Source organism: Microcebus murinus, chromosome 19, assembly GCF_040939455.1.
Source record: "Microcebus murinus isolate Inina chromosome 19, M.murinus_Inina_mat1.0, whole genome shotgun sequence".
Classification (NCBI taxonomy): domain Eukaryota; kingdom Metazoa; phylum Chordata; class Mammalia; order Primates; family Cheirogaleidae; genus Microcebus; species Microcebus murinus.
The window spans coordinates 37,638,811-37,659,601 of NC_134122.1; the positions used below are offsets into that span (position 1 = coordinate 37,638,811).

Sequence of the window (20,791 nt, forward strand, 5' to 3'; positions counted from 1 at the left end):
ATTCAAAATTTGGGAGACATATATTCTCAAAGATGTTCGTTAAAGTTTTATTCATAAGAGCAAAAAATGGAGACAGTTGTAAATATTCAACAACAGGGAAATGGCTTGGCAAAATATGGTATCTGTGGTATGTGTGGAAGGAACCGTGTACAGCCATTGTGATTATGGCTATGAAGACAATGAAGCAACAAAAACTGACAACTATGTAAAAAAAAAAAAACCTTTAAAAATACAGGATATTCCACAATTTGTTTATCCACTGATGGACATTTGGGTGGTTTCCACCTTTTGGCTATTGGGAATAGCGCTGTAGCAATCTGCATGAACAAGTTTTTGTGTGGACATATATCTCCATTTCTCTTGGGTATACCTAGGAGCAGAATTGCTGGGTCAGTTGGTAATTCTGTTTAACTTTTTGAGGAACTGCTAAACCATAAGCTGCTATACCATTTTACATTCCTACCAGCAATATGCAAGGGTTCCAATTTCTCCATGTCCTCACAAAACTGGTTATTTTTAGTCTTTAAACAAAATTTTTATTTTGTTATACCCATCCATGTGGGTGTGAAGTGGTATCTCATTGTGGTTTTCATCTGCATTTCCCTAATCACACTTAATGTTGAGCATCTTTTCACGTGCTTAATAACCTTTTGTATATCTTCTTTGGAGAAATGTCCATTCAAGTCCCTTGCTTCTTGTTTAATTGTGTTGTCTTGTTGTTGTTCTGTTTAAGAGTTCTTTTTTTTTTTTTTAACTTTTTTTTTTTTTTTTTTTGAGACAGAGTCTCACTCTGTTGCCCAGGCTAGAGTGACTGCCGTGGCGTCAGCCTTCCTCACAGCAACCTCAATCTCCTGGGCTCAAGCAATCCTCCTGCCTCAGCCTCCCAAGTAGCTGGGACTACAGGCATGCACCACCATGCCTGGCTCATTTTTTCTATATATATTAGTTGGCCAATTAATTTCTTTCTATTTATAGTAGAAACAGGGTCTCCCTCTTGCTCAGGCTGGTTTCGAACTCCTGACCTCGAGCAATCCACCCGCCTCTGCCTCCCAAAGTGCTAGGATTACAGGTGTGAGCCACCGCGCCCAGCCTGTTTAAGAGTTCTTTATACAGTTAGGACCCCAGACCCTTGTCAGATATGTGGTTTGCTAATATTTCCTCCCATTCTGTGGATTGATTTGTCATTTTTTCGGTAATTTCCTTTATTTTTTATTTTATTTTATTTTTTATTTTTTTATTTTTTTGAGACAGAGTCTCACTTTGTTGCCCAGGCTAGAGTGAGTGCCGTGGTGTCAGCCTAGCTCACAGCAACCTCAAACTCCTGGGCTCAAGCGATCCTCCTGCCTCAGCCTCCTGAGTAGCTGGGATTACAGGCATGCGCCACCATGCCTGGCTAATTTTTTGTATATATATATATTAGTTGGCCAATTAATTTCTTTTCTATTTATAGTAGAGATGGGGTCTTGCTCTTGCTCAGGCTAGTTTCGAACTCCTAACCTCGAGCAATCCACCTGCCTCGGCCTCCCAGAGTGCTAGGATTACAGGCGTGAGCCACCGTGCCTGGCTGGTAATTTCCTTTAATGTACAAAATTATTTAATTTTGATGAAGTCTAGTTTATCTACTTTTTTCTTCAGTTGCTTGTGCTTTTTTTTTTTTTTTTTTTTTTTTTTTTTTTTTTTTGAGACAGAGTCTCACTTTGTTGCCCAGGCTAGAGTGAGTGCCGTGGCGTCAGCCTGGCTCACAGCAACCTCAATCTCCGGGGCTCAGCGATCCTCCTGCCTCAGCCTCCCGAGTAGCTGGGACTACAGGCATGCGCCACCATGCCCGGCTAATTTTTTGTATATATATTTTTAGTTGGTCAATTAATTTATTTCTATTTTTGGTAGAGACAGGGTCTCGCTCAGGCTGGTTTCGAACTCCTGACCTCGAGCAATCCGCCCGCCTCGGCCTCCCAAAGTGCTAGGATTACAGGCGTGAGCCACCGCGCCCGGCCTGCTTGTGCTTTTGTACGATATCTAAGGAACCATTTCCAAATCCAAGGTCAAAAAGATTTACCCCTATGTTTTATTCTAAAATTGTATAGCTTTAGGTCTTAAATTTAGATCTTAAATCAATTTTAAGTTAATTTTGCATTGTACTTATTTTTATAATCGTCATTTATTAAAAGCAATTTTCTATTTATCATACTGATATTGAATTTCCTTCTCAGATATGTTTCTCTCAGTTAAGAAAAATGAGTCCAAATGAAGAAAAATATCAAATAAATAACAATACAGAAAGTACGGAGATATGGCAAAGATGGTGAGTAAAATTTGGGAATCCCTGCAGTCAGACCACGGCGAAGATGAGAACAGTTATCTAAGAGACTCTGTAGTCAGGGAAGGCTTCGTGGAAGAAGTAGGATTCTGCTATATTTTGAAGGCGGGGAAAGCCCCAGACCTGGAATCAAAAAATCCAAGACCCCCAGACCCTAAGGTTTCACAGTTGCTCTGTAACCTCAAACATATTATCTGACCTGTCTGAAGTCCTGTTTCCTCATGAGTCAAAAGAGGATGATAATACTGGCCTCTCAGAGGTACCAAGAGAAGCAAGTGTCTTAATATGTATGGAAGTACATTATAAACTGTAAAATGTTTAAACAATGTGAGTGAATACCAGGGCCTAGACCTAAGTTGGCTGGCATTTGAGCAAGACCTTGAAAGACAAGACTTGCCTAAGTAGAGAGCAGAAGAGGAAGTGCTCTAGAGGAGGTAGAGGGAGGCATGGCTCAGTTAATGGCCCAGTAGCAGGATGGTCCTTACTATGACAGGGGCAGGGTGGGGTGGTGTGGACTGTTTGGTACCATGTGAGAGGGGGAGAACCTTGTGCAGGGGGCAGAAAGGCTGGTTTTCCATAGGGCCAGGCCTTCTGGGATTTTGGACCTAACTGTTTTACAGGCACAATTGTAGGTTCTTTGTGTTATACCAGTGGTGGACTCAGGCTTCAAGTGTTTTGAAAGGTTACTGGGTTTGTTTATGTGTTTTAACTATGTGTGACAATATCATACTTCCCTCCTCTGTCTTCACCTCCTTTCCCAGCTTTAGGCTACAGGAGGGCACTTGTTCCCAGGGGTGATCTGGTACCTCTCCAAGTTGGTCCCTGTGTCCTGTGTGAGCAGGAAATCAGTCACATTTATTTTAAAGTGACTTGGACCAATTCAAACCTGAAAAGGAAATCAACAGGTTGTTTTAATCCCATAATCTCCATTCCCAATCTTATGCTCCAAATATTTACCATTTAAAAAGTATTTTTCAAAATTGGAAATCATTAAACAGGACAAAAGCTTATGAAGTCTCCCTCTTAACGGGGATCCTCAGTCCCTCCTCCCCAAAAGCAACTACTGTTCCCAGGCACTTAAGTTTCCCCCACAAATTAGTCAGAACATACCGAAAATTATCCATAGACTCACAGACTCCTATAGTCAGAGAATATCTCACCTGACCCTGTCATTTTGCAGATAAGGAAACTGAGGCCCAGAAAGGTGACTTGAGTTATTTCAGATCACATCTTGATGCAAATATTGGGTTACAAAATTATATACATATTTTTATGTTCCTATTTTAGTTAACATATACACATCTACTTAATATATACATTTATTTTATTTACCAAATTATATTAATATATTTTTTCTATAGCTTAAAGTTATTTTGACTTTTTAAAAATATAAAAATTCCGGCCGGGCGCGGTGGCTCACGCCTGTAATCCTAGTACTCTGAGAGGCTGAGGCGGGTGGATTGCTCGAGGTCAGGAGTTCGAAACCAGCCTGAGCAAGAGCAAGACCCCGTCTCTACTATAAATAGAAAGAAATTCATTGGCCAACTAATATATATAGAAAAAATCAGCCAGGCATGGTGGCACAGGCCTGTAGTCCCAGCTACTTGGGAGCCTAAGGCAGCAGGATTGCTTGAGCCCAGGAGTTTGAGGTTGCTATGAGCTAGGCTGACGCTATGGCACTCACTCTAGCCTGGGCAACAAAGCGAGACTCTGTCTCAAAAATAAATAAATAAGTAAATAGATAAATAAAAAATAAAAATTCCATAATTTCCCAAAGAAGCCCTCTATTGATAATGAGGCCCATGGAAGCATTCTGAAGGTGAACACAGCAGTGCTTTTAGGAAGATTCCAGATGGGCAGGGCAGGGGGGCTGGAGGCTGCAGTGATTCAGGAATAAGGGGCTGAGGCTACAGTGGCCTGAGGAGAGGAGTGAGGGACAGAAGCAGGGGGCAGAGTCAGTGGAGGAGTCACAGGCCTGAGGACCTACTGGTTAAGGGGGTGCAGATGAGGGTACCCCTTGGGGAGCAGGATGACTAGGTGCAGTGTAGGGCAATGCAGCTGGTGATCCGGGATGACTGCTGAGTGGGAAAGTCTGTTAGGAAAATGGAGAGAAAGAAGAAGAGGAAAGGGGGAGGGCTGGCCAGCTGACACCTAGGGATGCCGGAGTGGACCACACTGAGTGGGAGATTTTGAGGAAGAGAAGATAAGGGAGGGGACTTAGGTCTGAGCCTTAGGAAAGGCAGCAGTTAGGACACTTTGGGAGGCTAGAACGTAATGTGAGAAGGCTCAGGGAACCACTGGAGGTTCTTGAACAGAGGATCCTGGAATCCCTGTCTCAGAGGTGGAAGTGACTTCCCAGGTCCTGGGGCCCAGTTCTTGTCCCACATTTGAGGACCACATTCCTGAAAAGCAGCCCTTAACACCCCCTGTGGGCATGCCTGTCCCCATCCTTCCCTGATGGCAGCCTCCCCTGCCTGCAGCCAGATAGCCCTCCTGGTGAGACGGCACCACAGGTGGGTGGACAGCACTAGCCCCTCCAGCTTCACTTGGTCTTTGCATCCCACGTCCCTAGAGTGTCCCCATCCATAGAGCAGAGGGTGGAGTGAATGATCATGGGCCCCTAAGTCCTCCAGGTTAAACCTTCCCTGTGTTGTTTCAGGACATGGTTTTGAGACTCCTTGCTCTCAAAACCAGGCCGAGGGCTGTGAATTTTGACAAAGGAAGACCAAGGTGGACGTGGCTAGAGTTGGTCACCTCCTTTGGGAAAGGCAAGAATTTGTTCCCTTTCTCAAAGGAGGTGACCAAAGGGCATAGACATGCATTATCTCATTTAACTCTCCTGTCCCTTGGGAACCGAGGCTCATCCTCTTTCCAAAGAAAAGGAAACTGCATCTCCAAGAGTCAAAAGCAGTTGCCCAAGACCACACCAGCCTATGAGGATGGTGCAGTGTTTGGACCAGGGTCTACCTCTGGGACCTCACTGTTATTGCAGCAGCCTGGGCCTTGGGGCATAAGGGCCTGTATTGAGGGGCCACATGGGAGACTGGTGAGCCATGACCAAGAAGAGCATGGCAGTGGGCTGTTCATCAGAGGCATGGAAGGGATCACCTTCATCCTTCCAAGAGCTCCCCTGCCAGGTGGTTACCCTCATGGCTGCTATGCCAGGTGACTACAGACAAGAGAACATCACATTGTTGCATACAGAGTACCCTTTGCCTCCATAGGAGCAGGACACCCAAACTGTCCCTGGAGAGTGGTTCAGCCCAAATGGAAATGCCCTTCCCTTCCCAACTTCTGGAGCAAGATAAGGGAGAAGATGGAGGGGTTGATAGCCTCACCCTTTGGTCCCAGACACACTTGAGCCAATCTGGGCAGCAGCATTGTGGTTAGGAGCCACAGTGACTCTGACGCCAGGGTGCCTGGGTTTAAATCCAGCTCTGCCACTAGTAAGATGTGTGCAAGTGACTTATGTTCTCTATCCTTGGGATATAGCAACATTGGTGTCATGAGTTGTGAAGGTTCAAGAAGTGACTGCTTGCAAACTCTTGAAACAGTGCCTAACACATAATAAGTACTCAATAAGTGTAACTATGTCAGAAGACATCACCCTCATATTAGTCCTCTGAACTGGGGGGAATATAGACTGAGGGGTGCAGAATCAATATCTGCAGTTAAATAGGTATGGGAACATTAACAGTGAAAGACCACCAATACTAATATAATAAAACCACCTCTAAGACTCAGGATGGAGCACATAGGTGTGAAAAGGACTGTGATAAAAAGGAAAGTCAAAGTGCCCTGTGAAGAAAGAGGCCACTGCCCAGACAGTTTTGTTTATTTATTTGTTTGAGATAGAGTCTCACTCTGTCGCCCTGGGTAGAGTGCCGTGGTGTCAGCCTAGCTCACAGCAACCTCAAACTCCTGGACTCAAATGATCCTCCTGCCTCAGCCTCCCAATTAGCTGGGACTACAGGCATGTGCCACATGTCCAGCTAAATATATATATATATATACATATATATATATATTTTTTTTAGTTGTCCAGCTAATTTCTTCCTATTTTTAGTAGAGACAGGGTCTCGCTCTTGCTCAGACTGGTCTCAAACTCCTGAGCTCAAAAGATCCACCTGCCTCAGCCTCCCAGAGTGCTAGGATTACAGGTGTGAGCTACCAGGCCCAGACTATGGCCAGTTATTGACACGTGAAAATGGGGGTCATGTTGCCACATCTTTGCATTTTCCAAAGAGGCAGAAAATTCAAATTTTTATGTGAAATATACTGATTTTTAAGTATGGCAATTTATTCAGTTAAAAAAAAAAGCAAACAGAAACTGTAGGCCAAACTAAGCTCTTCTGCAATCCTCTAGAGTGCAACTTCCCTATGGACTCGCTGCCCCAGGGCCAGGCCAGGCCAGGCTTTGGCAGCCCAGTCAAAAGCAGCACCAGCTGCATACTCCTTATTGTCACTGTCCCAGGCACTGGGGATACAGCGGCCAATACAAGAGCCAAGCCCCTGCCAGGCGGAACTGACGTTAGCCGTGTGTGCTGAGGCAGGTGCAGGTTGTGGAGGGAGGGAGAACTAAACACGTAAATATCCTGGCAGAGGCTGTGATAAATGGCAGGGCAGGGGTGCCAGGAGGGCCAAGACCCCAAGGCAAGAGTAAGGGATCCATGGGTTGGAGCCAGGGACAGCATGGAGATGTGCCTGGATGGGAGAGTGGGTGAAGGGAGCTGGCATAGGGAAGTGAGCAGGGGCAGGGCCTGGCTGGGCCTCTTCTCCTGGCGGCCACACCCTCTGACCCTCAGACATGAGCCCAAAGGAGGAGCTGCCTCCTCTTTAGCAATTTCTGACGTTTGTTGCCCCTTCCGCTGCTCCCTCACATCTCTTGCACACTCCCAGGACTCACTCCTCTGTGTAACACACACACAATATCAAACTTCTTGAGGGTAGGTAGCACATCTTATGCAACTCTGGGTTATCCCCACCTCTATGTTCACCATGGTGCTCTGGAATAATATAAAAATACAGTGTCAATGTGTCGAACTGAAAGAATGATGTGGCCTGAAGCACGTTACTTGCTTCTCATGCCTTGCCTTGGTTTCCTTGCCTGTAAAATGGGGATAATAAACAGTCCTGCCTCACCGGACTGTGTTGAGGAGAAAATGAGTTAAAGGCTGTGAAAACTGGGAGCCCAGGTAACCTGGACCTTGGGAGACCACCAGTGTTCCCGGGTTTTAGGGGTTTCTCTTGTTGTGAGCTGGGTGATCCCTGAGCTGCTGGGAAAGACTCTCTCCCTCCTAGGCCAGGGGAACCCCCACTGGGTTCCCTCCTGCCACCATGGACCTCAGGTTCCTCCTCTGAGGAGAGTTGTGGGGGGGGGCGGCTGGGAGCACAGACTGTCACAAATCCTTCCTGACAGTGCTTTTCCCCTCAGCCCAAACCCTTGTTGCCATGATTTATTTCATTTAAGCCATTTTTAGTCTGTAGGATAGTACCTCTCGGGGTCTTCCCTGTAAGCCCCTGCTCCCGCCCCAGAACCCAGAGCCCCATCCCAGGGTGAGTCCAAACAAAGGGGACCCCCCCAGGGGACCAGCAGCCGCCAAATCTGAGATAGGGCTTTCACCGCAGGGCTAGCTGAGCCCCTGCAATAAGGAGAGCGGCCAGAAACCCAGAGCCCCTCGCTGGCATGTGGGTTCTCCCAGATGACCATGTCGCCTGCCCGCTCCCACCTGAGACGGGGAAAGGGGCATCGTCTCAGCCTCCTCTCTGCTCCCACTGCTGTCCCCTTTTTTCCCAGGCTGTGGGAGGCAAAGGGTTAAATCCCATAGAGCTGATGCTCTGACTCCAGGCTAGAGGGGCCCGGGAAGCTGGGGTCACTTCCTGCTCCGTCCCAGTCACCCTGAACTGGTCCCCGGGTCCTCAGCCTGGAATCACCCCTTGAAAAGGACCCCAGAGTCCTCGACATCTAGCCCGCCCCCCGAGGCAGGGCACTTAAAGGGTTAAGTCCCCTGGGGCTGGATTCTGCCTTCCGGCTTTTCCCAGACCCCAGAGCCGTGAGTTGGGGACGCCTGGGTTCCCGGGGGGGTGGCCTGGAGGGCCCGGCACGGGCGCGGGGGAACAATGGGGCCCGGGAGGCGGCGGCCGGCGGCTGGGCCCGAGCCCCCCGCCCCCGCCCCGTCTGCCGGGCAGGGGTGGGGGCCGGGGCAGGGGGCCGCGCGGCCGGAGGATTCTGGGAAGAGCGCGAGGGTCTGGCCGTGGGGGAGGGGGAGGGCGTGAGCATTCTGGGAAGAGGGAATGCGCTCGGCGGGGCCGGGGGCCGGCGCTGGGAGCCGCAGTTCTGGAAGGAGCCTGGCAGTTCTGGAAGGAGCCGGGCGCCGGGGGAGAACCGGGAATCCTGGGTGCCAGGGGGACGGGAGGATGCCCAGGCTCTGGATTGGGAGCCGGAAAGAGGGTCGCTGCTCAGGTGGAGCAGAAGTCCAAGGTCTGGTCTGGAGCGGGCGCGGCGTAGGGAGCCAGGGGCGAGGGTGGCTGCATTCCAGCTGCCTCCATGTCAGGGTCACCCTGGGCCGCTCCCCACACCTCTCCCAGAGGCAGGCTCCTCCTTCCCTCCCTCCACAGTGGGGCCGTTGGGAGGTCTGAGGCTGGTGCTCTTAGCTCCAAGCACTTTTTGCCTCCTTCGGTCTCCATGTTGGCCTTGTCATTAACCCTTTCCCTTCTACTCTGGACCACCGAGTTTGAATTTTTCAATCAAGGTATATAAGCTCCTACCTGTCCTCAGCAAACAGGGTAGGGCACCCTTCCCAGCCTCCTCAGAACAGTCAGGCAACCCCCATGGTGGCAGAGGTTCCTGCATCCACCTCCCCAAAGACACTTATGGATAGGGGACGGGGATTCGCAGAGCCTAAGTAGCTGCAGATGTGAAGAAATTAATTTACTTCCTAAAATCTAACTTCTGTCCCTCCTACTGCTTTTCAGCAAAGTGCAACTGGCTCTTGCATCACCTTGGTCCCCTCCAAGCGGCCTCCTCACTAGTCCTTGCATGTCTCCCTTGCACTGCCCCCCCCCCCCCGTGCGTACAGTGCCCATCCCACACAGCCACCCAAAGACCAGGCCCTAACCAGGGATTCTCTGGAGGGTCTAGATGTTATAGGATGTCCTCCTCCTCTTGTGGCCCGGTTCCATTATCCTGGAATCATTTCTGGAGTGACAGCTGGTTGTGTTTTATGGGGAGGCCACTCAGAACTCCTGTTCCTTTGCTGCCATCCTCTTGCAAACTGATGTCTAAAAGCATTGGACCAAAGAGGTTTTCCAGGAGCAAGGGGCATCTCATTCATTCAGTCATTCAACAGAATTTCTGGAACACCTATTATGTGCTAGGCACTGTCCTACGCTTGGGATACAGCCTCAACAAAACAGAACAAAAGGAGTAGAAGAAGAAGTCCCAGGGTGGGACTAATTGATAAAGGAGGGCTTCAGTGGGGACTACTGCTTCGAGTTCATGGATACAGATGGTCAGGCCCAGTCACAGGTCCAAACCCTCCCTTTTACAGCCAAGGAAACTTCTCGGTCCCAGGAATTTCTCCAACCTATTCTCACAGCCAGCAGGCCCGGAGCTTTCCTCATCACCTGTCTCCTGCCAGCCTCCCATGAGCATGAGTCTCACATGACTCCCAAGGTCACTGTGTGCTCTCAGAGACAGGGTCAAGCCAGACAAAGAACCATACATTTCTGGTCTTAGCTCCGCCACTTCTCAGCCTGTGACCTTGGAGAAGTCTCCCCAGGCATTGATTGACTCATCTGCAAAATGGACAACCTGATTTCTGGGTGTCCATTCCTGAGCTATGGGAGGACTGGGAGAGAGAAGGGGATACCCTGGCAGGCACTGTGGCAGCGGCAGGTGTTCTCCACACTCCACTCTCTTTTTCCTGTTTCCCTTTCCCCAGCTGCAGGAGCTCCTGAGGCTTTAAACTGCCCCTCCCCCACCTCTGGCCTGATCCTCTTTCTGTGTTTGGATAAAGGGAAAGTGCCCTAGTCCTTGTGGAGGGCCTCCCCCACCTCTGGGAAATTGGGATGGTTGCTTTTTTTTTAACCCCTTTAGTGTCCCAGGCATTCTCAGTTCTCTCTAGGGCACATAAGAGAAAAGTTTATTGGTCTCAATTAGCAGCTCCATTAAGGAGGAAAATTAGAGTCTTAATGAGCTTCCTCTGATGAGCAAAATAACAGGTTTCCCAGCCTCTGGGCATCAGAGGTGTGGGGTGAAAACCTCCCTCCCCTGTGGCTGTCAGATACCTCTCCAGCCCCCAGTCTGGGTTCAAAGGGTTAAGGGTGATGAGTTTTTAATTACACTCTTAAATTCACCTACTTGCTGAGTTGTGATCTTAAGGTCTGGAGCAGGAATCAGGCCTGCAGGGGAAGGGGGCCACAGTGAGAACCAGAAAGTGGGGTGAGAGGACACAGAAGTGCACATAAAGAGCAATGGGGGGGTGAGGTTCGGTGGAGTAAAGAAAAGTGCAAAATCAGCTCCCATTGTGTGCTCCTCTCTCTTCTTCTCAGGGTCCCTGGAACTCTCTGCAGTCCTGAGCTCTGGGATGGAGCCTGAGGCTGTGCTGTGGGGCCCAGATTCACAGGGCCCTGAACAGAGCCCCAACGATGTTCACAGAGGTGAGGGGCACAAGAGGGACTGTGGTCCTGCCAAGATAGTGGCCCTGGTTCAGGGAGGGGCTCAGACTCTGGGGGAAACCCAGGGGAGGGAAGAGAGACCAGACCCCGTGTTCTGAAAGGAGATAGGGGCTGGAGACTCCCTTTCTCTCTGTAGGTGCCGAGAGTGGGAATGAAGAGGAGAGCCCTCAGCAGGAAAGTTCTGGGGAGGAGATCATCTTGGGAGATCCAGCTCAGAGTCCAGAATTCAAGGACCCTCCAGAGATGCCCCTGGAGAGATCTTCCCAGGATCCCTCAGGTCCCCAGGACTCCCCAACCCCACTAGGTCACTCCAGCCCCTTGGACCACCAGGCCCCTCTGGACCCCCCTGCCCCCGAGGTAGTCCCTGCTGCATCGGACTGGACCAAGGCCTGTGAGGCCAGTTGGCAGTGGGGGACCCTCACCACATGGAACAGTCCCCCTGTGGTCCCAGCCAATGAGCCCAGCCTGCGGGAGCTGGTGCAGGGCCGCCCATCTGGGGCGGAGAAGCCCTACATTTGCAACGAGTGCGGCAAGAGTTTCAGCCAGTGGTCCAAGCTGCTGCGGCACCAGCGCATCCACACGGGCGAGCGGCCCAACACCTGCTCCGAGTGCGGCAAGAGCTTCACGCAGAGCTCGCACCTGGTGCAGCACCAGCGCACGCACACGGGCGAGAAGCCCTACAAGTGCCCTGACTGCGGCAAGTGCTTCAGCTGGAGCTCCAATCTGGTGCAGCACCAGCGCACGCACACGGGCGAGAAGCCCTACAAGTGCACGGAGTGCGAGAAGGCCTTCACGCAGAGCACCAACCTCATCAAGCACCAGCGGTCCCACACGGGCGAGAAGCCCTACAAGTGTGGCGAGTGCCGCCGGGCTTTCTACCGCAGCTCGGACCTCATCCAGCACCAGGCCACCCACACGGGCGAGAAGCCCTACAAGTGCCCTGAGTGCGGCAAGCGCTTCGGCCAGAACCACAACCTCCTCAAGCACCAGAAGATCCACGCCGGCGAGAAGCCGTACCGCTGCACCGAGTGCGGCAAGAGCTTCATCCAGAGCTCGGAGCTGACCCAGCACCAGCGCACGCACACCGGCGAGAAGCCCTACGAGTGCCTCGAGTGCGGCAAGAGCTTTGGCCACAGCTCCACCCTCATCAAGCACCAGCGGACTCACCTGCGCGAGGACCCCTTCAAGTGCCCCGTGTGCGGCAAGACCTTCACCTTGAGTGCCACGCTGTTGCGGCACCAGCGAACGCACACTGGCGAGCGACCCTACAAGTGCCCCGAGTGTGGCAAGAGCTTCAGCGTCAGCTCCAACCTCATCAACCACCAGCGCATCCACCGCGGGGAGCGGCCCTACATCTGCGCCGACTGCGGCAAGAGCTTCATCATGAGCTCCACCCTCATCCGCCACCAGCGCATCCACACGGGCGAGAAGCCCTACAAGTGCTCCGACTGCGGCAAGAGCTTCATCCGCAGCTCCCACCTCATCCAGCACCGACGCACCCACACGGGCGAGAAGCCCTACAAGTGCCCCGAGTGCGGCAAGAGCTTCAGCCAGAGCTCAAACCTCATCACCCACGTGCGCACGCACATGGATGAGAACCTCTTTGTGTGCTCCGACTGTGGGAAGGCCTTCCTGGAGGCGCACGAGCTAGAGCAGCACCGGGTGATCCACGAGAGGGGGAAGACCCCGGCCCGAAGAGCTCAGGGCGATACCCTTCTGGGGCTTGGGGATCCCGCCCTCCTGACCCCGCCGCCTGGAGCCAAACCACACAAGTGTCTAGTCTGTGGCAAGGGCTTCAATGACGAGGGCATCTTCATGCAGCATCAGAGGATCCACATTGGAGAAAACCCCTACAAAAATGCAGACGGTCTCATGGCACACCCAGCCCCTAAACCTCCTCAGTTCCGACCCCCCAGGCTCCCTTTTGGAGGGAATTCCTACCCAGGTGCTGCGGAGGGCAGAGCCGATCCCCCAGGACAGCCCTTTAAAATGCCCGAGGGCCAGGAGAGCTTCAGCCAAAAGCTGGGGCTGCTCTCCTCCAAGTCCTACATTTGTTCCCACTGTGGAGAAAGCTTCCTGGATCGCTCTGTGCTCCTCCAACATCAGCTCACCCATGGCAACGAAAAGCCCTTTCTCTTTCCCGATTATAGGATTGGCCTAGGGGAAGGGGCAGGGCCCAGTCCCTTCCTAAGTGGGAAGCCCTTCAAATGTCCTGAATGCAAAAAAAGCTTTGGCCTCAGCTCTGAGCTGCTGCTGCACCAGAAAGTCCATGCAGGCGGGAAGAGCTCCCAGAAGAGCACGGAGCTGGGGAAGAGCTCTTCCGTCCTCCTGGAGCACCTCAGGAGCCCCCTGGGGGCCAGACCCTACAGCTGCTCCAATTGCGGGGCCTCCTTCCTTGATCGCCTGGCCCTCATTCGTCACCAAGAAACCCACACCCAAGAAAAGTCCCCCAGACCTGAGGATCCCCTTCCAGAGCCAGCCACCTTGTCCACAAGCCAGGAAGGTGAGGGAGAGGGCCCCGCCCCCACAGGGAGCAGCCCCCAAAGGCAAGGGGAAAGCCCCAAAGCCCTCTTGGAAGAAAAGCCCTATTTGTGCCCTGAGTGTGGAGATGGCTTCACAGAAGTCGCAGCCCTCCTGCTCCATAGGAGCTGCCACCCAGGTGTCTCCCTGTGAAATGGGTCTAGAGGCCAGAGGCCTCTCCCAAGAGGAACACTGGATCCCCAAAAATACTATGTGGGGACAGGAGGACAACCCTACCAGATTGTAGAGAAGTGGAAGATAAAGAACCCTGGGCAAAAATAGTGTTTTGACATCAGTGATGAGAAACCCTATAAAATTGTTGGTGGGAACCATTTGTAAGGCAGTAGAGAAAAACTGTTGGGTTAGAAACCCTATAAATATGTAGGAAAAAAAAAAGCCCTGTAAGTCTGTAGCAGAAAAACCCTATAAACCATAGTGGATAAAAGCCCTATTAATTGTAGGAAGAGGTCCCAATATGTCTCTAGACAACCCTGTAAAACTGTATCAAATCCTTATCAAAATCCTATAGGGTTGGGGAAGTGCAAGCAATAGCGCAATGGCATTGACTTGGAGCAGTGACCCTCAGGTGTTGTAGCAAACGCCTGCTTTATGCTTGTTCCACAGTGTCCTCTCCCGTGGAGCGTGAGAGGGAGCCTCCCTCCCAGCAGCTTTGGACAGTTACACTGAGGACAATGCCCGGCCGGGGAGTAGCGTGGGAACTGGGCGGAAGTGGAAAAGGAAGAAAAAACAAAGAGGAGGAAAATAAATGGCGAGGAGCTCCCAAGCCCACACAGGAGCTAGTATCCAGGGACTAGGAGGAGAAAGGCCAACTCACTGCACCAGATTCCTTGGGGTAGGAGGCCAATCTTAGATGAATTGTGTGTGTTAGGGGGAGAGACCTGTGGAATCCCTTATCAAAAAGAACCCAATGATAGGGAATCGTCAAGCCTTCCTAAAGGCTTAAGTTTCAGGTGCATTAAAACTTTAAGTTTAAAAATACTGAGAAACCAACACAAAAATTAGAGGAAAGAGTGGGGGGATTTCTGTTAAAGGGCTTTGAGGGAAGCAAACCAAGGTGGAAAAACTGTTCACATGGAACCCAGCAAACTCCAGGCCAGTTTCCCCTGTTCCCGGGAGCTTGTTAAACTGCAAGTACAAGCAGATCCCAGTTTGGGCCGTCAGGGTTTTCCCGAGCCAGGCAGGACTGCTCTTTCCCCAGCCTAGCTGGAGACTAATTGCAAAGCCTCCAGGGATGGCGGGTGCCTCCTGCCACATTCTCAGGTCTCACTGTCAGGAGGTTTTTCCTGAAATCTAACTGCCACCAGTCTTGCTGCAGTGGCAGCCCATTTCCTCGAATTCTGTCCTCGGTGGAGAGGGAGAACCGCTGCTAGTCGACCTCCAAAGAATAAAACCCTCAGAGACTCAAGGCCTGTGTGCAGTTGTCCTTCCTAGACTTCTCTTCTCCAAGTCAGCATGAACCACATGTGGGTTCTCTGTGGCAACAAGGGACAGCAAGTCAACAGAATAGAAAGGCTTCATTAACCAACACCCTGATTTTAAACCCGAGCCCTTCATCTGAGCTGGTAGCAAGGCTGCCCGAAGGATAAGCCAACTCCAACTCGGTGGCGGGTGTCTACACACCCCACAGACTGGACCATAGGTTCCTGGAGAGTCCGTGAAGGCCTAACCACCCTCCTCACCCCAGTACCTGGAGCCGTCTGAGGTTGTGATGACACCACCCAATCTTGGCGTTGGGAAGGGGTGGACTCCACCCACTGGGCTCCTCTCTCTTCCTTAGCCAGAAACCTTCAGAGGGAAACAGAAGAATGAGAAATGCTCCCCTGCCAGGCCCACCTCCTCTCCTCACACACCACACAGTCACACACTTCCATAGACCCAGCCAGACCTGCTCACGTGACCGGATGTGTGGTAGGGGAGAGACTCTTGCCCTGTAGGATGGTAGAAGAGAGAGAACTCTTGAGAAACATATCCATAACAAGAATTCCGCTCCCCAACCCTGGAGACCCTTGCCAAAGGAGAGGACTCTGCTCAGTGCTGGGTCGCAAAGGAAGTGCTCACTGACCCCACAGTGACACCAGAAATGTGCTATCCTGGAGTCAGAGGACTGAGATGCCAGGTGAGGTGGCCCTTCAGGAGTTGAATCCCTGGAGAAGGGTGACCTGGATTCCTACAAAGCTCTGGAAGAGACCTCTAATTCCATGACCTAAAAGTTCAAAAGGTGAAAATCCTTCATCATTCATCTATCCTGTCCCCAAAGGGATGACCCTCAAATTTAAAAGGATCGAAATCTAGAACATTGTGGGAGAAAAAACATGGGCCTGCTGGGCATAGGGAGAAGGCGGGCCTCATGATTATGGGTTGAACCTTGGTCACATCTGCATCCAGCCCCGCCCCACCCAAGTGCCAGCTAGGACAGCGTTGCTCCGAGGGGAGAAGCTGCCTGCAGATCTCTGACAGAAATGTCAACAAAGGGGGTGTCCCTGTAAGACTGAGGAGATCAATCCTCAATCCCATGCAGATTCCCACCCCCTCTAAGATGGTAGCAGAAAGAAACTTACATTGTAGAGACAAACCCTTTGTAAAGCTAGAAGCAGATTCTCCCAGAAACGGGTCTGAGGAATCTGCCTGCAGAAGAGTCCTGGGAGCAGCTTGTGGGGCTCCAAAGCCAGCCTTGGGGGAGGTGGCGAGTGTAGTTGGAGGTCAGCTGTAGGCCCGCTGAGGACTAGGGTGTAGCAGACGTAGTAGGATGCTCGCATGTTGTAGGGACGTGAGGGCTCGGCCTTGGCTTGGGCACTGAGTGACCTGGACATGACTTGTGGGGTCTGGCGTTTCACAGCAGGGAAGGGGCACAGTCAGCAACCTCTGGGGTGTGGCCTTGTTCTGCTGCCCACCTTCCCCAACTCCTTTACCCAGGTGCTTCCCTCCCAGACTGAGCTCCATCTTGGGAGGAACACAGCAGGGAGGTGGCAGCATCCAGAGTCCCTCTTACTGGCTCAGGCACATGCCCAGGGGTCAAGGCATTTGCCCACTAGAATGCAGTCTGGAAGGCACAGTGTAGCCAAACCCTCTATCCAACTCCAGGCCCAGACCCCTCAGCAGTGCCTGGTGAAGGAGCCTGACAGTCAGGGCGTCGGGCGTCACCCGTGAGAGCAGAAACTGATCTGGGTTGAGGGTGAAACCTGAAGCTGCCGTGGCTGTGGAGGTCAGATGGGAACTGGGAAGAACTGGGCATGAATTCTGAATGGTGGGGAAATGCGAAACCATCACAACCAAAATGCGGGTTCCATGACACCGCCCTGAGGTGAGCAGTCCCAGACTCCTTTGCCCCCAGTAGGGAAGCCCCACTCACCTGACTGGTCCCCGCGAAGAGAGGCCCCACTTTTGAGTGTTGTGTGTCAATAACAGTGTTGTGTCACTGGTGGTCATGTTGATTAGTTGAAGAGAATAAAGGGAATACGATTTCCCGCGTGTTTTTTGTCTTTTCTCTTCCAGCCTACCACAAGCTGAAGCCGCTTGTCCTCTCCCAGAGCCAGGGCTCATGAGTGACTGCAAAAGCTCAGCCCAGCCCCAGGCTCACCCTTTTCTCAGGGGCCCTAAAGTCCCTGTCCAGTGCTTGCTGGTAGGATTTAGGAGGTTTTAAAATCCACGCTCCAGGGATGGGGGGAAATCTGATGAGATGGTGGCAGAGCCAAGTAGCTGGCCAGTGTCTGGCTTCCACACCGGCACAACGTGCTGACTGCTGAGTGGCTACCTGGTGACTCTGGCACCGGCCAGCTCAGGCACAGCTGTGCGGCCCCAGGGAGGCCTCTCTAGCCAGGACACCCACACCCTCCCCAGGGTGCCAAAGAGGAAAGCTCGTGGATCTAGTTTCAGAAGCTGGCAGCCACCTCTCCCAGTTCACTTGGATCCTGGGCCAGGCTCAGCCCCTTCTTTTTTTTTTTTTTTTTTTTTTGAGACAGAGTCTCGCTTTGTTGCCCAGGCTAGAGTGAGTGCCGTGGCGTCAGCCTAGCTCAGAGCAACCTCAAACTCCTGGGCTCAAGCAATCCTGCTGCCTCAGCCTCCCGAGTAGCTGGGACTACAGGCATGCGCCACCATGCCCGGCTAATTTTTTGTATATATATTAGTTGACCAATTAATTTCTTTCTATTTATAGTAGAGACAGGGTCTCCCTCTTGCTCAGGCTGATTTCAAACTCCTGACCTTGAGCAATCCGCCCGCCTAGGCCTCCCAAAGTGCTAGGATTACAGGCGTGACCCACTGCACCTGGCTGCAGCCCCTTCTCTGTACCAGGGCCTCCTACACCCTGAGGAGAGATGGGTGGAGACCTGGCCTGTCATCTCACTCAGGAAGTCAGCCCATAGGCCCACATCGTGTGGAGAGGCTCAGAGAAGGACAGCTACTTGCCTGAGAGCCACAGCAAGTTGGCAAGGGAAACCAGAATGGCCAGGAGCTCGAGCCTTTCCTCCCCGGGCCTGCCTGGGCCTGGCCATCTCCATACTGTGCCAGTCAGGGCTGCTCCAAGGAATCGTGACTGCCAGGCCTGCCAGTGCTGTATCTTCTGGGACTAGGCCTGGCCGTGGGCCCTGAGCAGCTGCCCTGAGGTCAGCACTTACTCTAGCCTGTCACCGGCCTCTGCCGCTGTCTGCTGGGGGAATCCTGCCCCAGCCAGGAAGGTGTCCCCACCTTTCCTGTGCTTCTCTCAGACAGACCCCAGGGCAGGCTCACTGTCTCCTTCCCTTTCCTCACCTGGAAAAGGAGCACAAATGTGAGGAGGGTCTTGCCTTTCATGGAGAGGTGAGTAATGAAGGCTACTCCACATTCCCTATGTTCCCAGCCCTGGGGACACTGAGGTGGTTTAGAACTAGTCCCAGTGCTGTAGCAGTCCTCAGTAAAATGAGGGGACTACAGGGACAAAGCAAGCACTGGAGCATAGTGATTGGTCCAGAGACTTAACAGAGGGCCGTGGACCCAGAGATAGTGCCTGGCCACAGCAGAGGCTGGGAAGCTTGCTGGAGGAAGTGACCTGAGGGATGAGGGTTGCAGGAGCAGGGAAGAGTGTATAGGGGCCAGGAGTGCGATGGGGGACAGAGGGTGTTTAACAGTTGGATATGGGCTTAGAGAACAGAGGGGACTGAGAGAAAATAAAGGTAGAGGCCAGGTGCAGTGGCTCACACCTGTAATCCTAGCACTCTGGGAGGCTGAGGCAGGGGGATCACTCAAGGTCAGGAGTTCGAAACCAGCCTGAGCAAGAGCGAGACTCTGTCTCTACTAAAAATAGAAAGAAATTAATTGGCCAACTAAAAATATATAGAAACAATTAGCTGGGCATGGTGGCGCATGCCTGTAGTCCCAGCTACTCGGGAGGCTGAGGCAGGAGGATTGCTTGAGCCCAGGAGTTTGAGGCTGCTGTGAGCTAGGCTGATGCCATGGCACTCTAGCCCGGGCAACAGAGTGAGACTCTGTCTCAAAAGAAAGAAAAAGAAAATAAAGGTAGAGAGACTGGAGTGTGGAGCATCTTGAGCTGGGAAAACAGGTGCCATTGGGGGATTTTTTAACAGTGACATGATTTTCTGATCCTCCTCCCCTCCCTGGGAATGAATAGTGCTGATTTTCCAGGTCTGGAGCTCGTAAAAGAGAACTGGACTAGAGAAATTGGGTCTTAGCAGCTTAGTTATAGCCATGGCCATGAATAAAAACTCCCAGGGAGAGTGACAAAGTAAAGAGAGGGCCTAACTTAGGGGTGGTGGAAGAGGACCAGCAAAAGATAGCATGAGAAAAACCAGGAGAGTGTAGCATCACAAGACCTAAGGGAAGTTTTGAGAAGATCATAGTCAATGTTATGTGCTCCATTGGCAGTAGCCCTGGTTCTGGCTGAAACAGGCAATGTCCACCATTGATACCAACATCTGTTCACCTCAAAGAAGCTGGCCAAGGTCAAGGCTGGCCCAGGGTACCACTGCCACTAAAATCACTGGGATTACTAGGGCTAATAAGAGGTCAAATTTCCTGGTGGAGGGACCTGACCAGCCATTAAGGCAGACCCTCGGAGCACCCACAGGCTCATGGGAAACCAACCCTTCAGTCTCCTCTGTTCCTGCCGCCTTATCAGTGCTTGCATAGATTACTAAGATCTTGGAAGTTTTATCCCATTTCCTTGGGTCTGAGCTTGAGAAAGTGGTTTGATGCCTGCTTTACTATTAGGTATGAGGACTCACGGACTTTAGCCCCTCTGACATGGAGACCGGCCTTTACAGAAGATATCTAGGGAGGTGATGGACAGTTACTTGCATTTACTTAAGGAGCCTGTGCGAAGGTGATTCCCGGGAAAGAGGATCGTGCTCACAGAGGATTGGCTGACCTCCACCCGTGTCTTGGGTCACAGCGCTCCTCTGAGACTCATCCGCTCCAGGGGCGCAGGTGGCCGCATCTCTATGATGCAATATCCTGCGTTTTTCCCACCCTTGGCACCACCGCCTCCCAGCCGCAGACACTTCCTTGGCGGCCCGATGTCATCTCCTGCCGCGGCCCGTGCTTCAGTGAGCGCGCCCACCACCGCCAGTCCTGTTCCCGAGGTCACAGCCCGCGTCTCCGTTTCCAGTCCGATCAGGTCCAGCTGCTGCGGCCCCGCCGAAACCCCGGCCGCCAGGTGGGGCCCCAAAGCGGACAAAGCCGCTAGTCCCCGCGAAGGTGCGACCGCTGACAAGGCTGCGGGGCCCCGCAAAGGCATGACTGCTGACAAGCCCGCGGCCTCTACCATGGCCCTGACACCTCCTGTGGCACCAACCTCGGTCAGCACCGGCTGTGGCACCAGCCCCAGTACGGCCTCGGTGACAGATCCGTCTGAAGTGCCGGCAGCGTACTGAACTGAGACCACGCCCGGCACGCGGCATACGGTTCTGAGGACCCGGTCAGCGGCTGAAGCAGGTTGCAATGAAGGAAGTTACCCCGCTGAGGTGTCCTGATCTATGCGTCCTAGGGGTAGGGGCGGGTAAAGCCGTAGTGGAACGGCCCGCGGGATTGGGTTCAGGCCCACCTTTGCCCAACACAACGGGGGACCAGTTCTCCCCTCCGTGAACCTTCTCGCCATGTGCTAACAAGGGACTACATTTCCCAGGACGCAGCTCGAGACGTCCCAGCATCCCAAGGGCCAATGACTGTCGGGGGTGTGGCTAGCACAGACCAAGGGGGCCGCCAGTCCGTCTGAGCCGGAGAAGCGTAGGTAGGCTCCAGAGTTGACCACCACGCTCTCTCTGC

The 20,791-nt window shown here is 52.3% G+C and overlaps 1 protein-coding gene across 2 annotated transcripts; it reads left to right on the top strand.

Moving 5' to 3' along the window:
- The first annotated feature begins 8,192 nt into the window (after positions 1-8,192).
- On the top strand, positions 8,193-16,999 carry ZNF629 (zinc finger protein 629). 2 transcript variants are annotated; one of them, XM_075995416.1, is made up of 4 exons: positions 8,193-8,370; positions 10,871-10,978; positions 11,133-13,499; positions 14,141-16,999. In XM_075995416.1, exons 2-4 carry the CDS (start codon positions 10,906-10,908, stop codon positions 14,329-14,331), a joined length of 2,631 nt encoding a protein of 876 aa, XP_075851531.1. In that variant the 5' UTR covers positions 8,193-8,370; positions 10,871-10,905; the 3' UTR covers positions 14,332-16,999. The 2 variants fall into 2 exon arrangements, with proteins under 2 accessions (XP_075851531.1, XP_012619650.3); XM_012764196.3 differs by having other exon boundaries at positions 11,133-14,270.
- The last annotated feature ends 3,792 nt before the right edge of the window (positions 17,000-20,791 follow it).

Bases quoted from the DNA above. Each gene is read 5' to 3' on its own strand.
- ZNF629 (XM_075995416.1), top strand. From the start codon at position 10,906: ATGGAGCCTGAGGCTGTGCTGTGGGGCCCAGATTCACAGGGCCCTGAA. The intron at 10,979-11,132 runs GTGAGGGGCACA...TTCTCTCTGTAG, and splicing joins CCCCAACGATGTTCACAGAG to GTGCCGAGAGTGGGAATGAA. The intron at 13,500-14,140 runs GTGAGGGAGAGG...CTTGTTCCACAG, and splicing joins CTTGTCCACAAGCCAGGAAG to TGTCCTCTCCCGTGGAGCGT.